The sequence below is a fragment of the Ursus americanus genome, chromosome 33, assembly GCF_024610735.1.
Source record: "Ursus americanus isolate L20-20 chromosome 33, mUrsAme1.1.p, whole genome shotgun sequence".
Lineage (NCBI taxonomy): Eukaryota > Metazoa > Chordata > Mammalia > Carnivora > Ursidae > Ursus > Ursus americanus.
Genome location: NC_142159.1, coordinates 2231340 through 2257926, shown reverse-complemented (window position 1 = coordinate 2257926; position 26587 = coordinate 2231340). Strand labels below are relative to the sequence as shown.

The following is a 26587-nucleotide window of genomic DNA, read 5'->3' as shown; positions in this document are numbered from 1 at the left end:
CGCCTCCCCTCCCCACCCCCCGCCAACTTGCAATCACAAGACGCTCCACTCCTTCCTCACTCTTCTGCCCGGGCTGTCGGTTCCAACTTTTCCCCCTGCAGAGGACTGCCGGCTTCCACGGGACTCCCTCCCGGGCCAGTCAGCGCCACCTACTTGCCATTCCTTTTTTGACCGTTCACGTTGTCTTCGTTATCAGTCTGCATCTGAGTCATATTTCATACTGCCAAGCAGTGTTGGTGTCCCAATGCCCAAGAAGCGACTTTGTAGGTGCCTTCCTATTCTTTTTTTTTTTTTTTTAAGATTTATTTCAGAGAGAGCATGAGTGGGAGGGGCAGAGGGAGAGAATCTCAAGCCGACTCTCCCATGAGCCAGGAGCCAGATGTGGGGCTCTAGCCCATGACCCCGAGATCACGACCTGAGTCGAAACCAAAAGTGGGATGTTCAACCACCTGTGCCACCCAGGCGTCCCTCTCTTTTTAAATGACTGTTAAATTTGTTAGAATCTCCCAGCAGCCACTGCCTGATTTTCCCATAAGCAACTTCTCTGAAATATTCAGTGGGACAACTCCCAGAGACTAGATCAGGGTCAAGGCATTCAGGCCATGCCTGTACATCTCTTGCTTGAAAACGATGAATAGTGATTGTTACCCACCAGACGGCCAGCCAACTACCTCCTTGTCCCCTGACCAGCTGCCCCAATGCTTAAGCCACAAAAGGTCCAGCAGCCATCTCTTAAGAGATAAAAACATACAAACCACCACTGTTAAAAATACATTTATCATTAAAATATATTACATATATGAGAGAGGGAATGCATCATACACAGTTTGGAGGATTTGTTGACCCAGAAAATCCCATTTGTTTCACCAAACACCACTTTCTTCGGTAGCTTCATTTTCAAGCCACTGTATTGCCCTCAGAAGCTGAGTGGCCAGCCCCAGAGTTGTTGAGCCACATCTGAGTAGGAAAGGTGGTAGGGTTTATATATACATACAAACATGTCCTTAGAGCACTGGAAGCATCTGGGGTGGCTGTGACCTGTTTATTCAGCAGATTCCACTTGCATTCTTGCTGTCCAATTCATTCTCCCTTTAGGACCCCAAAGTTTGTTCAAATATCTGGTCATGGGGAGCTCAGCCCAGGCTACAGGGAAGGCACGGACTATACCCGTAGGCAGGCTGAGTAAGCATAAGAAATACAGTTATTTAAACATCTTTAAAGTTTAAAAAAATAGATCTGTGTTAAATAACTAAAAGTTGAACATTGACTGTCAGTTTTATTGTGGCGGATTTCCCCCATGTCTTCAGAACTCAGAGTGACAGGACTGTGACAGCCATGGTGGGGGATGTCAGGGCTCAGGAAACAGGCAGCTGCCGCTTTTGCTTCCAAGAGGCCTTGCATCTTCTTGTGGTAGTTCTTGATCTTAAACAGGTGGGGCTGGTAAGTGGCTGCCTCGAGTAAAATAGGAGAGGAGATAGGCTCAGGGTGAGCTGCAGAGGAATAGGTGAATAAATTCTTGAGCCTTCTTCTTCTCTGCCATGTCGAGCTTTTGGTGACCAGCTGGGTTTCGAAGCAGTAAGCTGCCAAATATGCTAGCTGCATGAAAAACACAGAAGACAAATGATTCAGCAAAAGAAACTACTTACTCTTGTGTTGTTGAGATGGGAGGAGTGCCCCAAAGCGTTATTTTCTGCTTGAAAAAAGCTATGTGAGGGTAAACTTGGCCCAGAGCTGGATACTTTAGTTCCACTGCAGTGGTCTTGGGGCCTTCCTCAAGCATATTTCCCATAATGAATCTCTCAGTATGCAGAGAGGCTTTCCACAGACACTTGACTGCTCACCTAGAATATTCTCATCCAAATGATTTTTTGCTGATTTTTTCAGCAGTTCTCGCAAAAACGCCATCAAGTAGTTGAAGACATTTTGGTGGAACGTAGGGAGGGTAGAAATGACCTGTAAGAGGGAGAATCGGGATTTGTCTCTTCATTCATTCATTCATTCGTCAGACATCTGCTATATTCCAGGAGCTGAGTACATGATCCAAGGACATGAGTAAGACTGTGCAGAGGAAATCGTCATCGCTTACCACTTGGCACAAGTGTCAAAGGAGAAGCACAGATCAAGCGCTCTGTGAATTTGGAGCTCAATAGCCTAACTATGTGTTCTCAAAAGGTTTATGGGAATAGAAGACATTTAACGCTGGGTCTTGAATATAAGACAAGACTGGACTTGCAGAGGTAAGGACTAGGGCATTCAGGGCAAAAGAAGGTGTAAAAAAGGCAAGAGAAGAAAAACCGTGAGATAAGGAGAGAGAACACACTGAGAAGTCAATTTTAGCAGGAGCGCCCCTGTTTGAACAGGCACTAAGCCTGGAGGGGTCAGTCAGGCTAGAATTCAATGAGTACTCCAGCTATCTGCGTATCATCACCATCACTTAGGAAGCTTGTACGAGACATATTCCAAGAGAGATTCTAATTCTGGGGATGTGGGGTGAGGCTCTGGAACCTGTATTATTAGCAAGTTTTCTAGATTATTTTGCTATGGCCTGTTATATGTGTGAACCATTAGGCCAGATGGTTCAAAGTCTTGAATATTTGTTCAAGAAGATCATTAACTGGCAATGGAGAGCCAAGTGTGGTTTTTGACCTTACAGTGATGTTATGAGAGCTTTAGAGCATGTGGTCTGATGGCAGTGTACAAAAAAATGAGCAGAGGGAGAGCCTGAATGCAGGGTTGGAACCAAGGTGAGTAGATGAGAATGGAAGACGGGTGACAGATCAAGGGAACTCGGCATGTGGGAGGCAAGCAGAGGACGACTCAGAAATGACTCAGGTTTCTGGGCTGAGTCACTGGAATTCACAGTGAAGCCATTAAAAGACAAGGGGACACGAGAGGAAGAACAGGTTTGGGAAGGAAAGCTGTGGAGCTGAGTTGCTAGGACACTGCGTTTGAGGGACTGCGCCCACTTTGTTCCCTCAGGCCCCATGAGGCCCGGGGCTACAACATGTGAATGCTCAACGCTTCTCCTCACCTGTTTACTCGCGATATAGTTGCCAGAACACTCTAAGCAGTTATGGTAGGTGCTGTAGCAGATGACAGGCTCTGGCAGGCTCTCCAGGAAAAGCAGCAAGGCTTCAGCTACAGAATGATTGCTGGCGGCTTTTGGCCCATCGTTAAGGAACTGGTGATGCCGTGCCGTGGTTAGGAAAAGGCCCAGGAGCGAGCACATGCCAGACGTGTTGTCTGCCCAGTAAGGCTCGCTGCTGAGAGCTAGGATGCCAAACTGACATAGGGAAGGGGCCAAGCTGTTTGTCAGCTTAGCTGAGCCCCCCTGAGTTCCTGCGTATTGGTTGCTTAAAGTTGTAAAGTCTTCTCTATGCAAACTTTAAGTAAGAAAAATATGATAGCTGAAGACACAGATCTGATTTTGAGCCATAAAATAATACTCTTTGTTTTCTGTCACTTCTTAATCATATTCACACATACGCACGCACGCACGAACATCTGAGGATACAGAGGGTTTCAATCATTCCAGTATCCAAACAGTCCCTGATATGCTCAAATTCCGACCTCAGGCCTGGCTGCTGGAACAGATCTTCCTGCAAAAAGAAAGTCACCAAATAATTACATGCTCAGAAAATCAACCATGATCTTCTAACCTAGAAATATGATCACCACCAAGGTGCAAAAAGGGAGCAGTGAGGTGAGGCCTTTGAATCAACTGGTAAACAAGCTGATAAAGTTAGGGCTGATGTGGCTAACTCACCTGGCAGGACTTCCCGAGCATGCTCCCATGACCCGTCTTTAAAGTGATAAAACATCTATTATAAACTATAGGTAGGGCATACTACTCACAACAATAAAGGAAAACTTAAAACTATGTTTCCTGCAGTGTTGTGAGAGGATTAACTGGAAAAAGAAAAACGTGAAGAAAATTTGTCATTTATAAGATGGAGAAAGTTAAAAAGACACCACCCTGTTTTGTGAAAACAAGATAATGGCAATAAAGGTATTTCTGTTAGTCCTAGCATGCTTTTTTTTTTTTTTAAGATTTTATTTATTTATTTGACAGAGAGACAGCCAGCGAGAGAGGGAACACAAGCAGGGGGAATGGGAGAGGAAGAAGCAGGCTCCCAGCAGAGGAGCCTGATGTGGGGCTCGATCCCACAACGCCAGGATCATGCCCTGAGCCGAAGGCAGACACTTAACCGCTGTGCCACCCAGGCGCCCCCTTGGCATGCTTTATATTCATTTGTTTTATTAAATGACTTAATGCCACATAACTGGATAATAATATTCTATGTATTGTTCAAGTTACACTTGAAAGGAGCTCTGCGGAGCACGTAGACGACCAGCACAGTGCTGAAGAATGGGACTGCTGTGCTCGCTTAGGACGATACAGAGGAGATTAGCATGGCCCCTGTGACTTCTACGGCCAGATGGCCTAGGTTCAAATCCCTGTCCTGCCCATTTATCAGCTTTGGGATCTTGACAAGTTACTTAGCCTTCTGTACCTCCGGTTCTTCATCTGAGAGCTATCCTGAGAATGAACCGAGGCAATGCTGTTAAACACTTAGAATAGTGTTTGGGACACTGTAATAATAAGTGTGGGGGGCAGGGGGAGTAGAAAGAGAATGTCGTAAGAACATATGTTGCTCCCCAGCGGTAGAGCTGAGGCAGACTACAGTCTGTATTAGTCTCCCTATATGAATGAGTCAGTGAAACTGACTGATCTGATCTCATGAAGCTTGCCCAAATCACTCGAGAATCAGGCCTCCTGACTCATGGCCTGGGGGCTCTATCTGGTCTCCAGCCTCCGTCTGGCTTATCAACAAGTTAGCCCCTCCCATTCCCAGAAACTGGCAAGGCTAACAGGCTGACATCCTGAGAAGAATCCAGACGGCTTTCTACTTGGAGGACCCCAGAGGCCAGGGGAGGGAACATGCTGTGCCTCGAAGGCCATCCTATGCAAGGCTGCTTCCCTTAGGGGTAAGCAAGTGCTCTGTGTAACAGCAAGGTCTCATGGGGGTGTGAAACATGAACCTATCTGTCCCCCACTCACTCCCTGGGGGACAGCTTTCCACAGATTCCTTGGGGTAAAAGCTTCTTACACCAAAAGTTCTTGGGGCTGATGCTCTTCCCCAAGGCAGTCTGGCCTCAGTCAGGTCTTAGTGCTTAAGTGCCACCCACCTGCTGGATGGCATTTTGGTACAGGTAATCAACCATCATCCAGAGCTCTTTGGGGATTCCCAAGGGGTTCTCCAACTGAACCCCATCATCTTCAGTCTGTAGGGGCATCAGAGTCTGAAAAGAAATAAAAAGCATAATACGAAGGCCCACCAATGGACCTTCTGACGGGCTGGCTCCGGGAGAATATACGGTAATGGGGGCAGCAAACCCGCAGAGGAGGGGAAGCACTTCAATCCCCTAAGCAAACATCCCATAGGCAAAAAAATGAAGTTAGGTGGCACAGTCAATGTACAGAAGGTGATTTTGAGAATTAGGAGTGGGTATGGCAAGCAGTTTCAATAAATCAGGTGAAATATGCATCATCTTCTTTGAAAAAACATCCTGCCAACAGCATTTCACTGTCAGAAATAGGGAGACAGTGTGGTCTGGTGCGGTAAGGGCAGAGACTTGGGAGTCCAAAAACCTGAATGTAGGGGCCAGGTCCACTGTTAACGCACCTGTGACCTGTGACCAATCACTCCTTACTGGGCCTCTGTTTTTATCTTACATAACAGAGAGGATAGAAATCAAGAGTCCCTAAATTAAAAAGTACATTGGAAAGGGGCGGGGGAGGGGGGAGATATGCATATTACTATAAATTCGCTCTTAAGTAGAGTCTTTGTATTCAAATTGTCCCCATAGGAGTCTTTTACATCTCAGAAAATTTAGTTCAGGATGATGACCAAGTGATGATTAAAACAAAAAAACAGGAATAAAATCATGGGCCAGGGAAGCTTCATATCTTAGTATCCATGGCTGAGTTTCTCTAATGTACCATGTGTGAAAGACTGAGAATACCTTGCTTCACTGGCTCAGCTGTTATAGTTCTAGATGCTTCCATATGACATGTATACGGCATGTAACTCACCAGCTCTCTAATTGTTTCCAGTGGCAGGTCCAAGATCGGCTCCCTCATGTAGCACAATGTATGAATGGGAGATCCGAAACAGCTGGGCAGGTAGTTCCCAGACACAGACAAGAAGTAATCCTTTCCCCTGTCCAAGTGCAAAACCAGAATGTCTTCAATTTTGTCTTCACCTGAGTTGAGCTTTGTAGCTGTGGTCTTATTTACAAATAGCTCCAACTCAATCTCAATGGCAGAATCTGAAGAAAAACATGAAAAGTCACGTTGGCTGGTGGGAGGCCAAGAGGAAAAGGGGGAAAGAGGACAGCAGGGACAAGGATCAGGCACAAAGGGCTGGGAAAGGGCATCAGAGGTATCAGCCAACCAACAAGGATGTAGGTGCTCCGCACTCAGAGAGGACACATGAACAAGGAATTTATAGTCCAAGGGGGGACATGAAAACAACAAACAAAACCATGTGAAGAGGCAACTGCAATGAAATTCAAGTACGAAGGAGCACAGCACAAGTTAGAATTATTAATACAATCAGAAGGCATGGATCAAAGAGCTTGTCCCGGGCCAGGTCAGATGAAGACACCTGATCCAGGAGACAATATAATGCAAGTATCAGCCTGTGAATTGTCCACAGAACAGGCTTCATCCATCTGCCACACAGCATGACGCAGAGTGCAAAGAAGTCAGGGGAAAGACACGAACGGTACGTTCCAGGGCCAGACAGAATTTCTGGATTACCACCCCGTTATCTTTCCCTACAAGAGCAGACGCTGGGAGCGGATTATAGTGAGGCAGACAGTGAAAATGGGACCTTCAAGGGCAGTGCTTGCTTCCCAGCGGTCTTCTGTCTTCTCTTTCTGTGAAATTATGGAACACACACGTGGCTGAGAAAGCTTTTCAAGCTGAACTCGTGCCCCTTCCTGTTTCATATCTTATTTATGGATGGTTCCCCCACCGGGCTTTTAGAAGTTTCGATCAGACAACAAACACTCAGAAAGAAAAAAAGCTTACTTGAGAAAAATAAGCAGTCGGGGTAGAGCATTCCCCAAACCAGCAACCAGGAACCTGGGAACGGAGGCCTCACCTGGCAGGAGGAAGCCTCTGCTGGGGTTGGCATTCAGCCACTGCTTACAGTAAGACCTTTCATCAGGCTTGTTGATGAATTCAAACTGACAGGGAACTTGCCCATTACGAATGGTAAAGGACTGTACTTGCAACTGCATGTACTTCACATTCTGAAAACAGAACTGGGGATAGGCCCGGGACCAGTCAGATCAGTGCCCTCTTCTCGGCGACCCGCCCAGCCACCCCAACGGGGCCATCTTTGCCTTTTCTGGAAAGACAATGAAGGACCACCTCTTTCAAATCATGTTTCTGCTTTAAGTATTTACCTGGGAGGCCGCAGCTCCATTAAAGACCCAAGGTCTGTGTTTAACCCAGAAACCCAAAACTGAGGTTGTTTTATAAGTAAATTTCCTGAAGGAATCAAAGTTCGAACCTTCTATCTTCTATACCCAAAGACCATTTCCAAAATACCCTTTACAAATTCCACCCCCAAACATGAAGACCAAGCACATCCTTCCAAGTGGCTGGACATCTAGGGCATTAAAAAATACCCACACCATAAATCCCCATTTGATTGGCTTCTTGGTCATTCGATCCATGCTGTAAGCTCTTCCATGAAAAATCTTCTGCCCTAATTGACTTCTCCCACTGCCCACCCCTTGTCTACACTGCCTGCCCTCCCACCAATACCTGTGTACCCAAGAAATTCTGACTCAACTTAATCTTGATCAAAGCACAACATCGGGAGGAAGACAACCCCCTGTAAGAATACAGACCAGCTACACTAAAATCAAACAAAATACCTTTGGGCTCATCTGTGCCATCATTTAAATCATGAATGCCCATGTGTGGGTGAAACCCATGGGCCACAAAGGTTCAAGGCTGCTGATTCAAAAGAGCAGGAGGAGAACACAATCTAAACCAACAACCCCCTTCCTCTCAGCTAACACCAGCAGCCTCACTGTAACTAGGGGCGGCCTGTCAAAAAGACTGAAGTCCAGGGGTCAGACAGGGGGCTCATGGATTTCCGAGACCTCAAAGATGGAATTTAAGTTCTACAAACAGAAGAGCCTGTTGCCAATCTTCTCAGCATGTCCTTCCTACCTCTCGCTTAGAAAGGGACACAGAAGGAATGTTGGCATTTTCCATCTTGTCCAGGGAGCGAACAATCTCCTCTAGAGTCTTCCGGTAACGTTCTTCGTTGACCACCTTCACCTGGGGGGGAAATATCGGAGCCTGAGTACCTTCTGCCCATTTCCTCCTTTTCAGGAAAGAGGACATGCACAGCACTGGGCAAGAGCAGCTGGTGGCCACACAGAAAGTGAAGACAAAACAGATTTCATGAATTAACGACAGACTCGGAAGGGGTCCTCCCGAGGCTGAGCTTGTGATGAAGTCAACCGCTTCCTGATGAGCAGGGAGAAGATGCAGGGGTGCACGGCTGGTGGGCAGCTCTGCCCGGTCGCAGCCCCAGGGCAGAAAGATGCCCCGTGACTAGCTCTACTTTGCTTACTGCTATCCACAGGCCTGCGGCGAGAAACCTCTAGGGTTTGATTTCAAATAGCATTTCTCAAGTTTCTGTAACCTGTGCTCCATCGGCCAAGATTTTGTCAGGGTTTCCCTTCTGTATTGTGAGTTATAAACACAATGTTTGTCACTTTCCAATAACAAAACTCTGTAATATTCATTAGGCTTTTTTCAAGCTGCTCACACCCTCACAGATTCTGATATGCCTCCTCCTGACCCCTTGAGAATGTATAATATAAAGAAACAGAAATCACAGGCGAAGAGAGAGTAAGCAAAAAGATGTTCAACCTCACTAGCAATCAAAGAAATGTGATCTAAAATAATGAAAGATCTCTTTCTTTAACTCACTGGGTTGGCAGAAATTCAAGCTGGGTAAAATCCAATATTAGCCAGGGTGTGGGAAACAAGCTTATATACAGTTGGCAGAAGTGGGAGGAGGAGGGAGCTCTACCTTTACTGACATGGAAAGATCTCCTAAGACATAGTCAGTAGGGAAAAAAAAAAAGATGTTCTCTCAGAACAATAGGTATACTATGATCTCTTTACAAAAAGAAAAAACATCCTCTATGTTGTATATGGAATACTAACATGTTTGTAAATGCATAGAAAAAGTCCTGGAAAGATACAGTCAAAAAAGCAAAGGGGAACGTCCAGACATAGAAATATATAGTAGAAGTATGCCAAAATAATTATGAATTTCATTTAAATTAAAACAACTTAAAAAAAATTTTTTTTTCAAGTAACCTCTATGCCCAACATGGGGCTTGAACTCACAACCCCAAGATCAAGAGTTGTATGCTCTACGGACTGAGCCAGCCAGGTGCCCCCAAAAACAATTTTTAAAAGCTTTCTCACACAGTGAAGGGGAGGAGACCAGAACGACAAAAGTGGTCTTGGTTATGAGAACCAATTCCCTATAGAGTGCTCACGACAGGTGTCAGCTGCCCACCTACCCCGATGTCAAACACGGAGCTGACGGGCTTGTGGTCACTGGTCTTCAGGGCCATGTGGCTCTGGTAACTCAGCTGAGTGATGTTCTTCCCTTTCCAGAGGACCCGGTCACACCAGGCAGGAGCACGACACTTCTCACTGAAATGCAAAGTCCACACTGGGGGCCTGCACAGCCACAGCAGCCCCCACTGCCCTGGCCAGCACCCCGGCACCACTGGGGGGTGGCGGGGCAGAGCCTTCAAGCCCATGCGGCCCCAGGGGTCCAAGAAGGCACGGTGATGCGGGCCCGCCAGGGGATGGGATATACCCTGAGCATATCACCCAAAACAGCCATGAGGGCTCCAAGCCAAACACTGTTCAGAATGACTCTGTTCTTTAGCCTCCTATGGGGAGGAGCTGAAAAAGGCAATCTGGAAGTTAAGTGCTCTGCGGTCCTTAAAAGATGGTGCTTGAAATAGGCTCTGAATTCCTACTGCCTCGGTTATAATCCTGGTTCTATACTAGCCTGCTTGGGAGGTCTTTCTCTTATTTTTTCCTTTTAAGATTTTTTTATTTTTAAGTAATTTCTACAGCCAGTGTGGGGCTTGAACTCACCACCCCAAATCAAGAGTTGCACGCTCCACCAACTGAGACAGCTAGGTGCCCCTTGGAAGGCTCTTTAATTTTTGCATGCCTCTGTTCCCCGATCTAAAAGCTGAGGATAATAGGGGCGCCTGGGTGGCACAGCGGTTAAGCGTCTGCCTTCGGCTCAGGGCGTGATTCCGGTGTTCTGGGATCGAGCCCCACATCAGGCTCTTCTGCTATGAGCCTGCTTCTTTCTCTCCCACTCCCCCTGCTTGTGTTCCCTTTCTCGCTGGCTGTCTCTCTCTGTGTCAAATAAATAAATAAAATTAAAAAATAAAATTAAATTAAATAAATAAATAAATAAATAAAAATAAAAGCTGAGGATAATAAATCCCACCTCCTTCAGCTGGCAGTTGAGAAGATCAAGTGAGGTAACAGAGGTAAAGTGTATGAAATCACGTGAGGCATACCAGAAGCACTCAAGAAAAGTGGTAAAACACCTGTGTAATGACCAAGTACAAGCTAAACGGGTTGGAATCATCCTATCACCCTAAGCATAGCTCAAAAGTAAATTATTATGGAACAAAGGCTAAGGCGGTCAAAAAAAAACATGTAGGAAGGCAGAGCTGCTGAATGAGCAGACACTGACAGAAAATGTCTGACCAGAGTGCGAAACACAGGGAAGTCACAGGAATCCTATCTCCTACGGGGAAGTCCACGGAATCCTATCTCCTTCTTTAGGCCCATGGGGACAAGTGCTTCCCTAAATTTTGAGGTTTCCATTTGCTCAGCCCCCTTGAAGCAAGCCCCTACCTACCTGGTATCCCAGTCGTCGGAGCCAGTATCATACTTATAGGTGGGCTGGAACGTGAGCTCGCCTTCAATGAAGCCTTCAAAGACAGACTTGGCAGCCATCTGAGTTTTCAGCTATGCAGAAGGATGGAAGAGGAGGGGGAAAAAACAAAACAAAACAAAACCTCAGAATAAAAAAGTCAAACCTTGAATTAGCAGAGGAAAGAAAATCAATCTGGAATCTGAACCCTAACCCAAAGGGAAAGGCCCATGAGAAAGCTATCCTGTACAATCTCGAGAACTAAATCCCAGGAAGGGGAGTGAGCTGACCGTTCCTTTGCCTATTGTACAGTTTTTAAGGCTCTTTTAAAAGAGGATACCTGCATCCACGGGGCCTGAGTACCATCTTGGTGAGATGTCCCTAAGAGGATCAGACACCATCAGACAAAGAGTTTTTCCTTCCAGGTATCTATTTCATCTGTGTAACACAGCTGTTCCCATTGTACAGAGAGAGAACTACGCAGAAAAAGGCCTGGGAAGATACAGTCCAAAAAGCAAAGGGGGAACTTCCAGGTATCTAAAAATAAGTGGCAGAAGTATACCAGAACAAGTCTGAATTAAATTTAAACAATTTTCTAAAGGAGTTTATCAAGTGAAGTATACGAACTAGGGGAAGCCCTGTGCCTTGATCTCCCCCATCTGTAAATTTTGAGTTTGTAACAGAATCTGCCTCTCAGGACTGTTGGAAAGCACTGCCGACTTAGAATGGCGCCTGGCACATTCTGAGAATAGCCAGCATTCTTCCTACTGCACTCATTTTGGGAGCGCCTTCCAGATCACACTCGCAGCAAGATTAACAACCACAGGTGTTCCTTCCTCCTCCCTGAAGGACCAAGCTCGGCCCTGTGTGGACTGATGAAGAACTGTCAGCTACCACTGGAGACAGGGGGCAGCTACTCAGGGGACAAGAGTTGCCAAATTCCCCAAAATACAAATTCCTAAAAAAAAAAAAAAAAGAAAGAAAAACTATTAAGGAAAAAGCCACAGAAATAATAAAAATGTAGGTATTAACGTAGGATGATTCTTAAATCGGTATATGTAGACCTTAAAACCATCTGGGAAGTAGAGAACACACCAAACAGGTACTGTTACTTGAAGAAAGACCAGAAAAGAAGGCAAGAGGAGGTGGGTATGAAACCATCAGGGAAGTCAGAATGCTTCACTCCAGAATACAGATGCAATAAACAGACAGTTATAGAGCAGACTGGCTTAATGCTGAAATGGGGATTAAAGAGGAAAAAAAAAAAAAAGGTAATTTACCAAGGAAAGGAACTGGCGAGAAAAATAGGCCAAAAAAGAGATTATTCCATAAAGAAAGACGTAACAAAGTTGAGAGTTTTTTTCCCCTTTGACTGATCCCTTTGACTGATGTGCACCAGGGGACAAAAAGGTTAACAGAAAGATTCAGACTGATGACAATAAGGGGGCTACAGACTAAAAAGAAAAGGGAATTTAATATTCTGAACGATCCTGACCACTTGAAGTTTTGAAACTGACTGAAAGGGGTAGCCTGATGAAAGTCAGCAAGACAGATTGCTCTTGTCCTGTGGCAAATGCTCTGAGCAACACCCAAACCGAGGTGGAGAGTGGCAGCGGACAGAACTGGTTCCTGTCAGACGTGAAGAAAGCCGCTCAGGAAAAAGAGTGGGCATTTACCCCGGACAAGTCTGGTGAGAGCAGGAGGGGGTGAGGCAGGCTCACTCAGAAAACAATTAACAAATCATCTTAAACATACCAAGTGTCTTTATAAGAAGCTCAGTACCCTTTCAGCCCCTACTGGAATGAATGAATGAATGAATGAGCACCAGGGAAAGGGGGTGAGAGAGAGAGGGAGACTGAGACAGAGAACACACATGCTCTTGGCCCCCAGGGGGACGTGGCACCTCAAGGGAAGAGCCACGGGAGGACCGCCGTGGACGAGGGAATGCAGATGAAAGGAGAAACAGCTGGCCATCAGCTCCCCGGGCAAGCCTACCCAGCGAAGGAAGAAGAGGCCGACGGTTGGGAAGCCAGGCCTTCCTCTGCCCTCACAGTGGGGGGACAGCTGCCGAACAAGGCACGGGTGGCCATCTGTACCTGATCATACCCATACAGGGTTTGAAAGTCCTTCTCCTCGATGAGGTTTTTTACTGTCTCCACATCCAGCTCTTCTATCCTGTAGTTGAGGTCCCCCAGCCACAAGATGACACTGTGAGGACAGAACACAAAGGTCACAGGTTGAGGAGGGACTTCACTCATCCTAGCCAGCGTAGTTCTGACAGAAGACCCCTGAGGCTCAGCTTCTTGGGAGCTGGGAAGGAAGTGACTCTGCTGTTTGGGAAATCTTTTCTCTTGCCACCCATTTCACGTCATGGCTAACATGCTGCTTACTCTGACCTTTTGCTCCAGGTTCATCAGAAAACAGCCTTGAGTTGTCCTGGACTGTTTTAAGCTGTATGGTTGGAAAGACAGTCTAAGAAGATCTAAAAGCAAGACAACCATTTACCTCATTCCTGGGAAGAGGCACAAAAGATCAAATATTGGGAGTCAGGTCAATCACTCGGGGACCCCAAACCAGATGATGCCATGATGTCGCCTCCATGCACATGACAGTCCACAAAACACACTCTCAACCCTTGTTTCTAGAACTGAGTTCCTCTGAAACAAAGCTCAACCTGTACAGTGGAGTCTGTACTGTATCATCGGTTGGCGCTCTCTGCAAAGTGTGACAGGTGTTTCATCACACCTGCTGCTTCGGGAGAAGGGTAACTGAACATTCCAGACGACAGCGCACAGCCCATAAAGTCCAATACTGCGCTATCTGAAGCCAGCAGACAGGTCATTCGAGAACCTGCACAGCAGAATACACGCACCAAAATAAATGCATCCACAAGCTAGAAGCGGACAAACTGACATGCAAGCGGCGGCCTCCCAAGCGAGGATGCTCGCGGCTCAGCAGAACGGAAGACACACTCCCTGCCAGGTTCCCTGGAGAAGGAAAGCCATCCTGTCAGCTTCCAGAGCACCAGTGAGCTCAAGACCGTTCTGCCACCGCGGCAGGTGGGAGGAGAGAGGCTTGCATCTGTGTACTCCCTGGCAGACACCACGGCCTCAGCGGCTTCTTCCTTCTTCTAAAAGAAGTGGCACAAGCTTCAAGTGTTACTGTAAAGTCTGCAGTTCTAATATGCCTTGATTTTAGACATACAGAACATTTTAGAGATAAATGAAACAAAGAAAACAAAAGATTAGCACAAGACGCTCCGAGCAGCTGTCACTGCAGCTTTGTCATGTTGACTCAAGAGGTGGAAGAGACTAAGTGAAGGCGGACCCCGGGAGTCCAAATCTCAATCACATGTGCTTCTGGAAAGAACAGACATATACTACCCTAAAATATACTTCTGAAACCTGGACTTGAGATGCTCACTCTTTGGTTGCTTTCCTCGTGATGTTTAATCAGGGCAGACCCACGTTAAAATAAGTCTTATACATTTTCTGGGGACAAATGACATGTGAGAAACATTCTAGAGGTCTGCCCGATTAGAAACTTAGGAAACGGAATATTTCCATGAGACATAATCTGCGTGTAAGTGAACGCTGGCTGCACTTCCCATTCAGGCAATGGGAAGCCTCCCCCAGCCACCTCCCTGACAAAACAGAGAGGCCCCAACTCTCTTAGCAAGAGAGCGGTGAACAGCTTGGGGTCTGAGCCCAGACTCACTCGTGCTTGCTGATGGTGAGAGGAGGAAGGCCTGGGTCAATCTGACAAAACTGCATTCGAGAACAGATGTCTTTATAGTCCTGGTTCCTCCTCTCATACTCTTCTGTGTGGGCTGCCAGGTGAGAATTCACGACGCAGATGCTCGTGTTGTGGAACTGGAACCTGATGGCCACGCCTCCTTTGTTACCCTACGGAAGAGAGCCCGAAAGAATCCAATTCACAACCTCACTGTGGCAGCCATTTAATTCTGCATGCTTTCAACAAGTTTTCTCTTCAAAATAATCCCAACAGTAGTGGAGCAGTGCTACTGTCCGTATTTTATTTATTCAAAAATTTTTTTTAGAGAGGGAGAGGGAGAGACACAATCTCCAGCAGACTCCCCACTGAGCGCAGAGCCCGACGCAGGGCTGGATCCCACCACCCTGAGATCGTGACCTGAGCCGAAATCAAGAGTCGGATGCTCAACCGACTGAGCCACCCAGGCACCCCTATATTGTCCACATTTTAACAGGTAGGGAAACAAATCCAAGAAAGCAGAGTGACGAGCCAGTCCATGGCAAAGCCGAGTCCACTTTTCACTAAATCACAGGCAAAGCACATGGGAAGTGAAGCTCTTGCAAGAGAACCTAAAAGCAGGACTTTAGGAGCCTCAAGAAGAGGAAACTGCAAACCTATTATCTGCGTTCTTTCTTTATCTCGGTTTCCCAACATAGTTTCTGCAACCTATTTTGTGGGTGAAACAGGCAGATCAGCTGGAGGCTCTGGTGTGGCGTGGACACAGGGATATGTGCTAAATCAGCCACAGCTCCCTGAAACACGATTTCTAAGCAGTCCGCTCCATCTAGCTCTGCTTGAGGGCACCGTTCATCTTGTCACCCCAGCACCCTCCAACTGGGACACACGCAGTCACGGTATCATAAGAGGCAGGGTCAAAACCTTAGGGATCAGGGGGCGCCTGGGTGGCGTAGTCGTTAAGCGTCTGCCTTCAGCTCAGGGCATGATCCCAGCATTCTGGGATCGAGCCCCACATCAGGCTCCTCTGCTAGGAGCCTGCTTCCTCCTCTCCCACTCCCCCTGCTTGTGTTCCCTCTCTCTCTGTCTCTGTCAAATAAATAAATAAAATGTTAAACAAACAAACAAACAAACAAACCCTGAGGGATCAGGCATACCGACCAAGAACTCACCATCCTCCCCATGATGCCCGTCCCCACGGTCTCAGCTTCCACCTCGGACACGTGTGCTGCATGCTCCTGTTTGACATACAACAGCAGCATGATCCCGACCAGTCGGATGAGCTTCACCTGGACAACAGAGCCAAACAGTCCGGTCACAGCATGAGCTAGAAATCGAAAACAGGAAGAAGAAATATCCCAGAGGAAAAGCGGTCTCAAAGCTGGCTGAGGACGCTACCATGTTTCCTTCTCTGCAGCAGGACACACGGTGATCCCCTGCGCAGCTCCGCGGTAACCCGAACGGCCTACCGGTGCCCAGACCTGCACCTTTCCTACCCAGAGCACCTCTTCCGCAGGACTTGGAATTGACAAAATTCGGACAGGCTTATGATAAAGGTCACAGGTCTTAGAATCTCCTTGCACAGCAACATAAAATTAAGGGTCACTGAGCCCTCGTGTACCTTTGCATACTTGGCATCTGGATGAAGACCTTCTGATACAGCTTTAAACCACTCTTCTTCCTTTGGGGTATCATGGAAGAAAAAGGCCTCCTTACTCAGATCAAGCTCCTGAAACCTATAATAAGCAGCAAGCAGTCAGAGGGGAGAGAAGAATAATGTGCACGACCACACGTCCTCAGATTGGGTTAGGCACGTATATCCTCGCTTTCCAGCTAAACTGCAGGGCCGTCGAGAGGGGAGAAAAATCAATATGTGGAGCCAAGGGACTAAATGCTAAGGAACCACCAGCGCCTTCCCAAGCAGCCCCCCATTTCCTCTCTAGAACCAGCCATGAAGCGGTCAGAAGCATCTCCATTTTACACCGGAGATGACTAGTTCACACAAGCACCAAATGGCAAACTGGGGGCCAAGCCTACGTCTATATAAATTCCAAATTCTAGGCCCTTCCCACTTTACGATACAGGCTCCTTTGCTGCCTCCTCCCCATTCACAGTGCCTAGGACAGTGGTAGGAAGATAATATGTATGGAAGAAAAAAATGACAGACTGATAGAGCTTTTTGTTTTCTTTTTTAAAGCCAACCTTCTGGGGCACCTGGGTGGCTCAGCTGGTTAAGTGCCCGACTCTTGATTTTCGTTCAGGTCATGATCCTGAGATCAAGCCCCGCATCAGACTCCACACTAGGCATGGAGCCTGCTTGGGGTTCTCTCTCTCTCCCTCTGTCCCTCCCCACTCGCATGCTCTCTCTCTCTAAAAAAAAAATTTTTATTTTTTAAATTAAATAAATAATTTTTGAAAATCAATAAAAAAATAAAGGTGGGGCGCCTGGGTGGCTCAGTCGGTTAAGTGGCTGCCTTTGGCTGAGGTCATGACCCAAGGGTCCTGGGATCAAGTCCCACACCGGGCTCCCTGCTCAGCGGGGAGCCTGTTTCTCCCTCTCCCTCTGCTCTTCCCCCCTGCTTGTGCTCTCTCTGTGTCAAATAAATATATAAAATCTTTAAAATAAATAAATAAAGCTAACCTTCCTTCCCTCGCAAAAGATATTTTTGCTTTGTGACCAAAGTGTTGAATGTCTGAGTGATAAAAGTCAGCTCGAGGTGTAGTGATTTTAACAGAGGGCTGCACTAAAAATTAAATAATAGCATTTAAATGCCAAGCACGTCACTTTAATGGTGACAGAAATTTGTTTACTTCGAGGAAGAACATCAGAGAAGAAGCTGTTATTATGCACACGCTTGTCAATTCCTTCACCTGCTGTGAAGACTCAGTTACACATTCATGTCCCTGTCCCTTCCACCCAGCTATACTTTCTAGAGATGGAGAGGCAGAAGTGAGAAGAGAAGCACTTACCCCACACAGTACACATCTGGGGCCAGGGTGCCGTGGCTTAGCCAGGGCTGGAGGCCTTCTTTGGGGGACTGGCCATTCACGTTGTATGTTCCCACAAAAAACCTGTCAGCAAAGAAAATTGGTCAGTCACTTGGGAGGACGATGGCGATGACAGGGGAAGGCATCCTATGCTGGCTCTGCTCGGTTTCAGTCTTTTTGGAGTCAAATTTTAAGACCTAAGAAATGTCACACCTGACCTCAACCGAGGACCATGGCACCAAAGGGTGACTTGTAGTCAGCCATGATATCCGCTGCTTTTGTGATAACTTCAAACACTATAAGCCTACTGTGAACTTTCCGATTTGGCTTTGGCAGCCATTAGAGAGCCATAAACCACAAAATGATTCCTTACCCTGTGTGTGCTAGGGAAATGAAAGAAAAATGAAAAGTACCTTGGTAATTATCTTCAGAAGGAAAGCAACAGCAGTGTTCACCATAACTGGCTGTTTATACACCTGGAAGCAATGCCACTTTGTGTTACAGTCCCTGTGCACTGATTTAAAAAGATCTAGCAGAGGGGCGCCTGGGTGGCACAGCGGTTAAGTGTCTGCCTTCGGCTCAGGGCGTGATCCCGGCATTATGGGATTGAGCCCCACATCAGGCTCTTCCGCTATGAGTCTGCTTCTTCGTCTCCCACTCCCCCTGCTTGTGTTCCCTCTCTCGCTGGCTGTCTCTATCTCTGTCGAATAAATAAAATCTTAAAAAAAAAAAAAAAAAAAGAATCCTACAACCTCTATTCATTTAACTTTTGGTAATCCTGTCTGAAAAGATTACCAAACACTAACTTCGCTTCATTAACTTCAGTTTAAATGACTTTCTTCAAAGGCCCAGAAGAATGACTAAGAGATACACAAATTTCAGGATATCGTTCCTCCTTCTGCCCCACAGATCCCTTCAAATATTGCTATAACTATTTGCAAGTTGTGTGACTCCCGCTAGACCACACCTACCACCGTGCCTGGCCAGAAAAGACACAGAATAAATGGCTACTCATGAAGAGTGAAAGGAAATGATCGTTTAGAGAATGATGGGTGAGATTCTGTAGAAGGATCTGCTTCCAAATCCAGGGTATGGGGCGGAAGTGCTGAAATTTCAGAGAGCTGAATGATCATTTTGCTTTGAAAACAGTCCGCCCAGTCAGCTACCTGAAGTTCTGGATATAGGTATAATCCTCTTCTTTCTGCACGAGACGTGATTTCACTATTGTATCTCGTAGCCCGAACTTCTGCATGGATAAAATGTGAGCCTTGTCCGATACCGTGATAGTGGAGGAGCGAACCATGTCGGTGATCTCACACTTGGATTTATTCTGTCTAGAAAAACAAACGGACAAAAGTTTATCATATTCTGATGAGTCCCCCATGACAACATACATGAAGGCGAAGCTAGAGGTTTCCACACACAAGTGTCTGAGTCCCAGAAGACGAACGGAGGCCAAAGTCAAATGTATTTACTAAAAACCCACTATGTCTATGTGCAATTAAGTAAACTTATATGTTGTCGATTGTATAGCACATTGGTCCGGAGACTTTCTGATAAAGATCTCAGATCACAGGGGACCTTGAAGACATTCTGGTCTAATCCCTTCCTTTTCCAAATAAGAAAAATGAGATCTAGCATCATCAATGATCCACCCAGTCAGACAGCAGTGGAGTGTGGATTAGAACACAGATTTGACAGTACTCTTTCTAGACCCCACTGCCTCACGTAACGAGACTGTAAGACTATCCAGATCTTTTGACTTGACAATTCTACTATATCTCTATTCCACAGGAATAATCTGAAATAAAAGAGGAGCAACGAAAGTTTATATTTCATTATTTGTGTAGTTTCAATAGTCAAACTAAAAATTATTTAAATGCCAACATTTAAAGTTAAAATTTGACACATTTATCTAAAATTTAAAATTTGACACATTTATCTAAAATTTGACACATTTATCTAACAGAATCCTAATAAAAGTGCGAGAAACTTTTGTTGAACATTACTTAATGAATTAAGATATATGAAGCCCTTGCAACAACTTCAGGCACTGAACAAAGACCATAAGTATCTGGTATTATATCAAGTACATACTAATTACAGCTATGTAAAAATGTATCTCTGTCTACCAAAAAGGCTCAAAGTGAACTGAGAAGGACAGATCTAGCTACATTTAAAGTTCAGGGGTTGTTCCTTGCTGCTTAATTCATAAAAATACTGACAAACAAGCAAGTTTTTATCTTGACCAGATGATTCTGGCTATGAGCAGTAGGGGGCACTGGCGTACAGACTAAACATAATAGTTCCACAGGAAAATAAATAAATAAATAAATACAAACAAAAAAAGAAGTATCTTCAGAGTCAGGAAACTCCTAAAAAAATGGGAGGGAGAAATAAAAATGTTTCTAATCTACATTTCTAAGGTAGAGTTAGACTGCCAGTTTCAAATCCTAGATGGGCTACTGGCTAGTTCTGGATCTTGGGTAAATTATGTAATGTCTTTTCTTCACCTGTTTCTGTAGCTGTAAAACAAAGAAGATAATGGTACCTATCTTTCAGGTTAAAATAAGATAACCCAGGTAAGAGAATGGCATCTGGCATACACAGTAAATGCTCAATAAATGTCCAACATTTCTTAAACCAGCTACCCTGGGACAGCTTACATCATGTAAACTAATGGTCTCGGTTCTATACTGAAGAAAACTTCGGTCCTATGAAGTACAAATGAAGGGACAGCTGCATTACCTTGGGAGCAAGTTGTCTGGTGTATCCTGACCCCAAGAGCTTGGGTCCACAAGCAGGCCTCTCTTATCTGACCTCGAATCATCAAAGTCAGAAACACCTAAGGGGAGGAGGGAGGAATGAAAACATGCTTACACAGACTTTAACATAGAGACCACAGCTTCTCCAACTGTTGTCTAGGAATCCCTGGTTGTGCACATAGTGCTTGAAAGCAGAGGAAAGGTCGATGGTGGTGTCTAAGCAGAGCACAAGAGAGAAGGCAAAAAAAACCAAGCATTTCATCCAGAGATCTTTACTTCTGAAAAAGTAACTATCCTAGCTGGTCTGACTCCCTTTTCTTAGAGACAGTACATTACAGAAAGAATAAAACTGTGCCATCTGCAGACCTAAATTCCATCACCAGCCCCACTATTTACTGACCTTCTGATTCAGACAAGTCATCCAACCTCTCTCTAGCTCGGTGACTTGACCTGCCCTGCCCTTCTCATAGGTTTATTGCTGGGATCAAATAGTTGACATGTGAATGAGCACTTTGGAAGCCATACAGCATATTATGAAATGTAAGATAGTGATCTCATTTCCATTTACTCCAAGTGGGACTTCAAGTTCAAGGAGGAAAGAGGCAAGGGTCAGAGATCTCACACTGGAAAGGGTCTAAGTGCTCTAGAGAATGGGGAGTGCTTGTCATTGTTAACCAATTGCCTCCAAAACCAAAGAGCAAACCAAAGACTTTTAATAAATAAATACTTCAGGACAGCTGTTAAACCAAGATAAACCTGAAAAGGAAAAGTAATCTGCCAATAGCTTCTTTGCTTCTTAAAAGCCAAATCTCTTGTCCACGGAAAACAGCACGGAGAGGCCACAGAAAGGGGCTGCTTCATCACACAAGTTACAAGGAGCACTGCAGGCATGAACCATCACGAAAGAATTCTGCCCTGAAGACGATTACTAAACATGGATTTTTCAACCATGCATTTACAGGAACCTGAACACAACACACACAAATTTGAAACATGAAAATAATGACATTTCAATGCCTCCAATCAATCGATGTTGTTTCCTGAATGCCTCTCAAATCAATATATTCCAATGTGACCCTATTAGTCCACGTTACCAATGTCTCCCTGGAATGACTTCAAACTGATCTCCTGGCCCACCATCTCTGACTCAATTTCTACACTGTGGCCAGAGGATTCTTTTGAAAAAGGCAGGCTAATCACATCACTTAAAACCTTTAAAAGCTTCCCATTGAATAAACTCAAACCTCCCAGTATAGCAGCCAAGTCTCCCTCCAGTCTAGATCCAGCCCACCTGCCCACCTGCATCTCTCAACATAGCCCTCTGGCTCCCCAGCCCCTTGAATGCCACAGTCTGTATATTAAAGTTACTGCAGTTATACCGCAATCCCATCAGAAACCCACTTGCTTCTTTTTCATTTTGCTCTACACGGCTAACTCCCATCCATCTCAGGGCCAGGGGTCAGCAAACTTTTCTGCAAAGAGCCAGAGCGTAAATGTCCGAGGCTCTGCAGGCCGTACTGTCTCTATCACAACGATCTGACCCTGCTGTCATAGCGTAAAGGAGCCAAGAGCGTGACTGTGTTCCAGTAAAACTTTATCTATGGACATTGAAATCTGAAGATTACATAATTTTTAAATGTCACAAAACATGAATCTCTTTTAATTCTTTTCAAACATTTAAAACTATAAAAACTATTTTTAGCTTGCAGGCTGTAAAAAAGCAGGCAGTGAGCTGGATTTGGCCCATGGACTGTACTTAGCCAAGCCCTGCTGTAGACCGCATCTCAGAGGTCACTTCTTCCAAGGTGCCTTCTCTAACTCCCCCTAGATCAGATCAGATGCCCTGCCACTGGTGTTCCCCCAGCTCTCTGTACATCTCATTATAGCCTCACCTGCTGTGTATTATAATGTTTGTCCCCCAGTTAGACTATAAGCTTATTGAGGACAAGAGTATGTCTGATTTGTTCATCATTGCATCCCCATCATCCAGCACGCCACCCAGCACATAATAAGCAGTTCAATCACTCAACAATTCAATAGAAAATACTGGATGAACATGGATTCCTTATGTGTCTTATATAAATACGTAACATCGAAGCTCAAGTCTGTAGCCTTCTTTTGGAATGTTTCAGGCCATTCTCCCATTGTCTTCAGCATCCAACAGAAATAAGAAAGGCAGAACTTGCTTCTAGAATTCTACGGCTCCATGGTTAACCGAATTATTTCTGAGAACCAAATCCCCAACTATATTCTACCTCTCTTGCTTTACTCTCACTGAACTCTAAAGCTTAGAGAACCAAGGTACTTGTGTTAGTGAATGGCATACTAGGAAACACTTAAGAAGGGCTAAAATCCAAAAAGCTGACAACACCAATTGCTGGCAAGGATGTGGAACAACAGCGACTCCCATTTACTGATTGTAAGAATGGAAAATGGGACAGCCACTTTGCAAGCAGTTTGGTAGTTTCTTGAAAGCTAAACGTAGCCTTACCATATGATCCAATAATCGCACTCCTAGATATTTATCTATCTGAACGTTTATGTCCCTATAAAAACCTGCACTTGTTTTTAAGAAAAGACTTTATTTATTTATTTGATAGAGAGAGAGGGAGAGAGAGAGAGAGCATGAGGGGGGAGAAGGGCAGAGAAAGAGGGACAGGGACAAACAGACTCCCCGCTAAGCGCAGAGCCTGATGCGGGGCTTGATCCCAGGATCCTGAGATTATGACCCGAGCTGAAGTCAGATGCTTAACTGACTGAGCCACCCACAGGCCCCTACAGCACCTTTATTCATACTCATCAAAAACTGAAAGCAACCAAGATGTCCTTCAATAGATAACTGGATAAACAAACCATGGTATATCTGTATAATGAAATATTATTCAGCAATAAAAAAGAATGAGTCACCAAGTCACAAAAAGACATGAATGAATCTTAAATACATATTGCTAAGTGAAAGAAGTCATCGCGAAAAGGCTCCATGCTGTGGGATTCCAATTATATAACATTATGGTTAAAGATGGTAAAAAGACGGTAAGAAGATCAGCGGTTGCCAGGTGTTCAGTGGGTGGGTAAGGATTTAGTAAGTGAAGCACGGGGGACTTTTTAGGGCAGTGAAACCATTCTGTGAGAAGCTGTAATGGTGGATACCTGACACTATCCATAGGCTTCAAAACCCACAGAACTTTTTGGAACAGAGTACTGTATGCAAATTTTTAAAAAAATCATTTTGGAGATCAAGGGATCCTGGAATGAAATGCAGAAAATGACAAAAGAATCTAACTATATTACAAATGTATGAAAACAGCCTCACTGAGGGGGGATAGAAGAAAAAACTGCTGACCTAAATAGTTTGGGAAATGAGCGGAATCTGTAAGACTAAAGGCAAAATGAACTGCTGGCAAGCACTATACTCTAGCTGGTAACGTTTCCCACAGGGATATGGGTTAACAATTCTGAAGCCACTACACATGGATCCTGGAATTTAACACTTGAGAAAATGGAGAGTGGATTGTGGGAACCAGGTTTCTCATTGTTGGAGTGGGAGGTTCCAGATAAACAAGGGGAAGAGGCTAGAATGATCCATGTGGTAATGGGTTAGAGATGGTGATGTCAGCATGAGTTCATGTTTACCTAATATAGATACATATGGTTACATACAGAAATATAGAGATACATACAAATAAGTACACACACATACATTTCCTTGCTCCATCAGCTAAGAGGGCCTAGAAGCAAGGACACACCAGTAGCAAGGACCACTCTTTAATGCCCAATCTTGGTTTCCAATACCATTCTCCAATAAAAGGAACCAGGGCTCCTTGAGATTTTAGAATTGGGGTAGGAAATATACAAGATGGAGCATTTTCTAGTGCCAGAAAACAAGAAAGTACTCAAAAAAAGGCCCAAAAATAAAAACACCCACAATGATGAGGGTATGTCAAACGGACACAGGAGCCAACCGAAAGAGCTCCAATGGTCACAGCTGGAACAATTTGAGCAACGGAATAAAGCACTACTGGATTATAATTCAAAGTATAAAAGAAATATCCACCATCCATACTGCTATAAATAATCGAGTAAAAAGATAAATGGAGGCAACCCTCTTGGGTCCCCTGACCCGAATTCGGGAGCTTTGTACTATCACTTCACTATCACTCTTTGCTTTGAGGCGCCTGGATGACTCAGTCGGTTAAGCGTCTGCCTTCAGCTCAAGTCATAATCCCAGGGTTTTGGGATTGAGCCCCGCATCGGGCTCCCTGCTCTGCAGGGAGCATGCTTCTCTCTCTTCCTCTCCCCCTGCTTGTGCTCTCTCCCTCTCTCTGTGAAATAAATAAATAAATAAATATCTTAAAAAAAAAAAAGAATAAATGGAGGAAAAAAGACAAATCTCCTGTGAAGAATTCCAAATAATGCAGGTGAATACTCTTGCCTTCAAAGAGGTGGAGCCTAACTCCCCACTACTCTTCTGCAACTGCTGTGTTAAGGTTACTGATAACCTTCATGTTGCCAAATCCAGTGGTCAGTTCCCAGTTTTCGGCTAAGTCCACTGCAGCTCTTCGGCAGCTCTTGATAGAAACTGCTCTCTCCCCTCGTAAACACTTCCCCTAGTTTCTGAAGGCTCCTTTTTTTCTCCGCGCACCCCAACCCCCACCCCCGGGAATGAGTCCAGGCAAAGTCCTGGCACGAGACTGCTTCTCCAGCTCCACTCTCTCCCAGCTAGGTGATCTCACTTAGTCTCAAGTTTTAAAAACCGCCCACATGCTGACCACTCCCAATCTCCAGGCTCCAACCTTTCACCTGAGCTCCAGGTTGTTCTATGCGGCTTCCCCGCTTAGGCTTCTTCAACTCGGTAAATAGCACCATCATTGGACCAGCTGCGCAGGAGAAAAATCCACAACTCACCTGTGACTCCTCTTTTTTTCCCCTTACTCCCACACCTAATTCATCAGCAATTCAGCCAAGTTCTACCTTCAGAAATAGACCTGGAATTTCTCACAACAGCGGCTTCCTAACTGTTCTTGACTTCCATGCTTACACACTCCTGTCCTCAGTTTCCCAGAGAGCAGCTACAGTGAAAAGAAGGTGTATCCCTACACCACATGAATTAAGTTCCCTGCTTACAACTTTCAAGGCACTTCTCACACCTCAGCATGAAATTTGGCCCCCTCAGAGAGTTGATAAAGCCCTCCCTAACCTGGCCTCATACACCTCGCTCTAACTCACTCAGTCTGTTCTGGCCATCCTTCCTTTTCTGCTGTTCCCAGAGCGTGTCAAGCTCGTTCCCAAGTCAGGAACTTCACTCTTGCAGGTCCCCCTGCCTGGAATGCTTTTCCTTCAGATCTCCACATGACTCACTCCATTTTGTTCAGGCCTCTGCTCAGATGTCAGAGGCTTCACCACCCTATCTAAACAGCCCCCCACCACCCCCACGTCACTCTATCCCCTTACTCCAGGGCTCCCTAAATTCCTCTGTTCACAGCACCCTGTCTCAGTGATTTTTTCCAAAGAGCCTCTAGGTCAGAAGAAATACCTACCAGGGCCGTTAGAGTAGTTAGGGCCAAAATAAAATCACTAAGTTTAAGTCCTAACAACTTAAGTAGCAATTTGAAAATGAATACCCATAAATAGAAGGAAAAATACTATTTCTATTTCATTTGATATAACCACAATTACCGGCTAATGAGATGTGTGTGTCTGTTGGGTACTGCGCACCCTCGCAAACCTTGGAATCCGACGGCACACCACATACGATGTGTCACATTGACTTTTGCATGGTATTTGTTTTTGCTGTTGTTGTTTTTAATATTTTATTTATTTATTTGACAGAGAGAGACAGCGAGAGAGGGAACACAAGCAAGGGGAGTGGGAGAGGGAGAAGCAGGCTTCCCGCCGAGCAGGGAGCCCGATGCAGGGCTCGAACCCTGGGATCATGACCTGAGCCAAAGGCAGATGCTTAACGGCTGAGCCACCCAGGGACCCCCGTACTTGTTTTTGATCCCAGCAACCACCCAAAACCCAGCTTCGCAAAGATACTAGGTCATCAAAAGGAATGCAGCACCATCTAATGCTGAAACT

At 45.4% G+C, this 26587-nt stretch overlaps 1 protein-coding gene across 8 annotated transcripts in view; it reads right to left on the bottom strand.

Annotated features, from left to right (window-relative positions):
• Positions 1-758: 758 nt before the first annotated feature.
• Positions 759-26587, bottom strand: part of INPP5B (inositol polyphosphate-5-phosphatase B) — a 46645-nt gene continuing 20816 nt past the window's right edge. For 5 of the 8 annotated variants that reach the window (XM_045782238.2, XM_087858471.1, XM_045782239.2 and 2 more), the window contains 17 exons: positions 20493-20589; positions 18911-19078; positions 17727-17828; positions 16378-16492; positions 15929-16045; positions 14745-14932; positions 13124-13235; positions 11013-11122; positions 9634-9769; positions 8258-8368; positions 7173-7335; positions 6098-6333; positions 5191-5304; positions 3515-3599; positions 3032-3159; positions 1842-1953; positions 759-1596 (listed from right to left, as the gene is read on the bottom strand). In XM_045782238.2, coding sequence (XP_045638194.1) covers positions 1481-1596; positions 1842-1953; positions 3032-3159; positions 3515-3599; positions 5191-5304; positions 6098-6333; positions 7173-7335; positions 8258-8368; positions 9634-9769; positions 11013-11122; positions 13124-13235; positions 14745-14932; positions 15929-16045; positions 16378-16492; positions 17727-17828; positions 18911-19078; positions 20493-20589 — 2210 coding nt within the window. In that variant the 3' untranslated portion in view covers positions 759-1480. Of the gene's footprint in view, positions 1597-1841; positions 1954-3031; positions 3160-3514; positions 3600-5190; positions 5305-6097; positions 6334-6746; positions 6946-7172; positions 7336-8257; positions 8369-9633; positions 9770-11012; positions 11123-13123; positions 13236-14744; positions 14933-15928; positions 16046-16377; positions 16493-17726; positions 17829-18910; positions 19079-20492; positions 20590-26587 lie in introns of those variants that run through there. The other 3 variants (XR_015722737.1, XM_087858474.1, XM_087858473.1) reach the window with 3 other exon arrangements.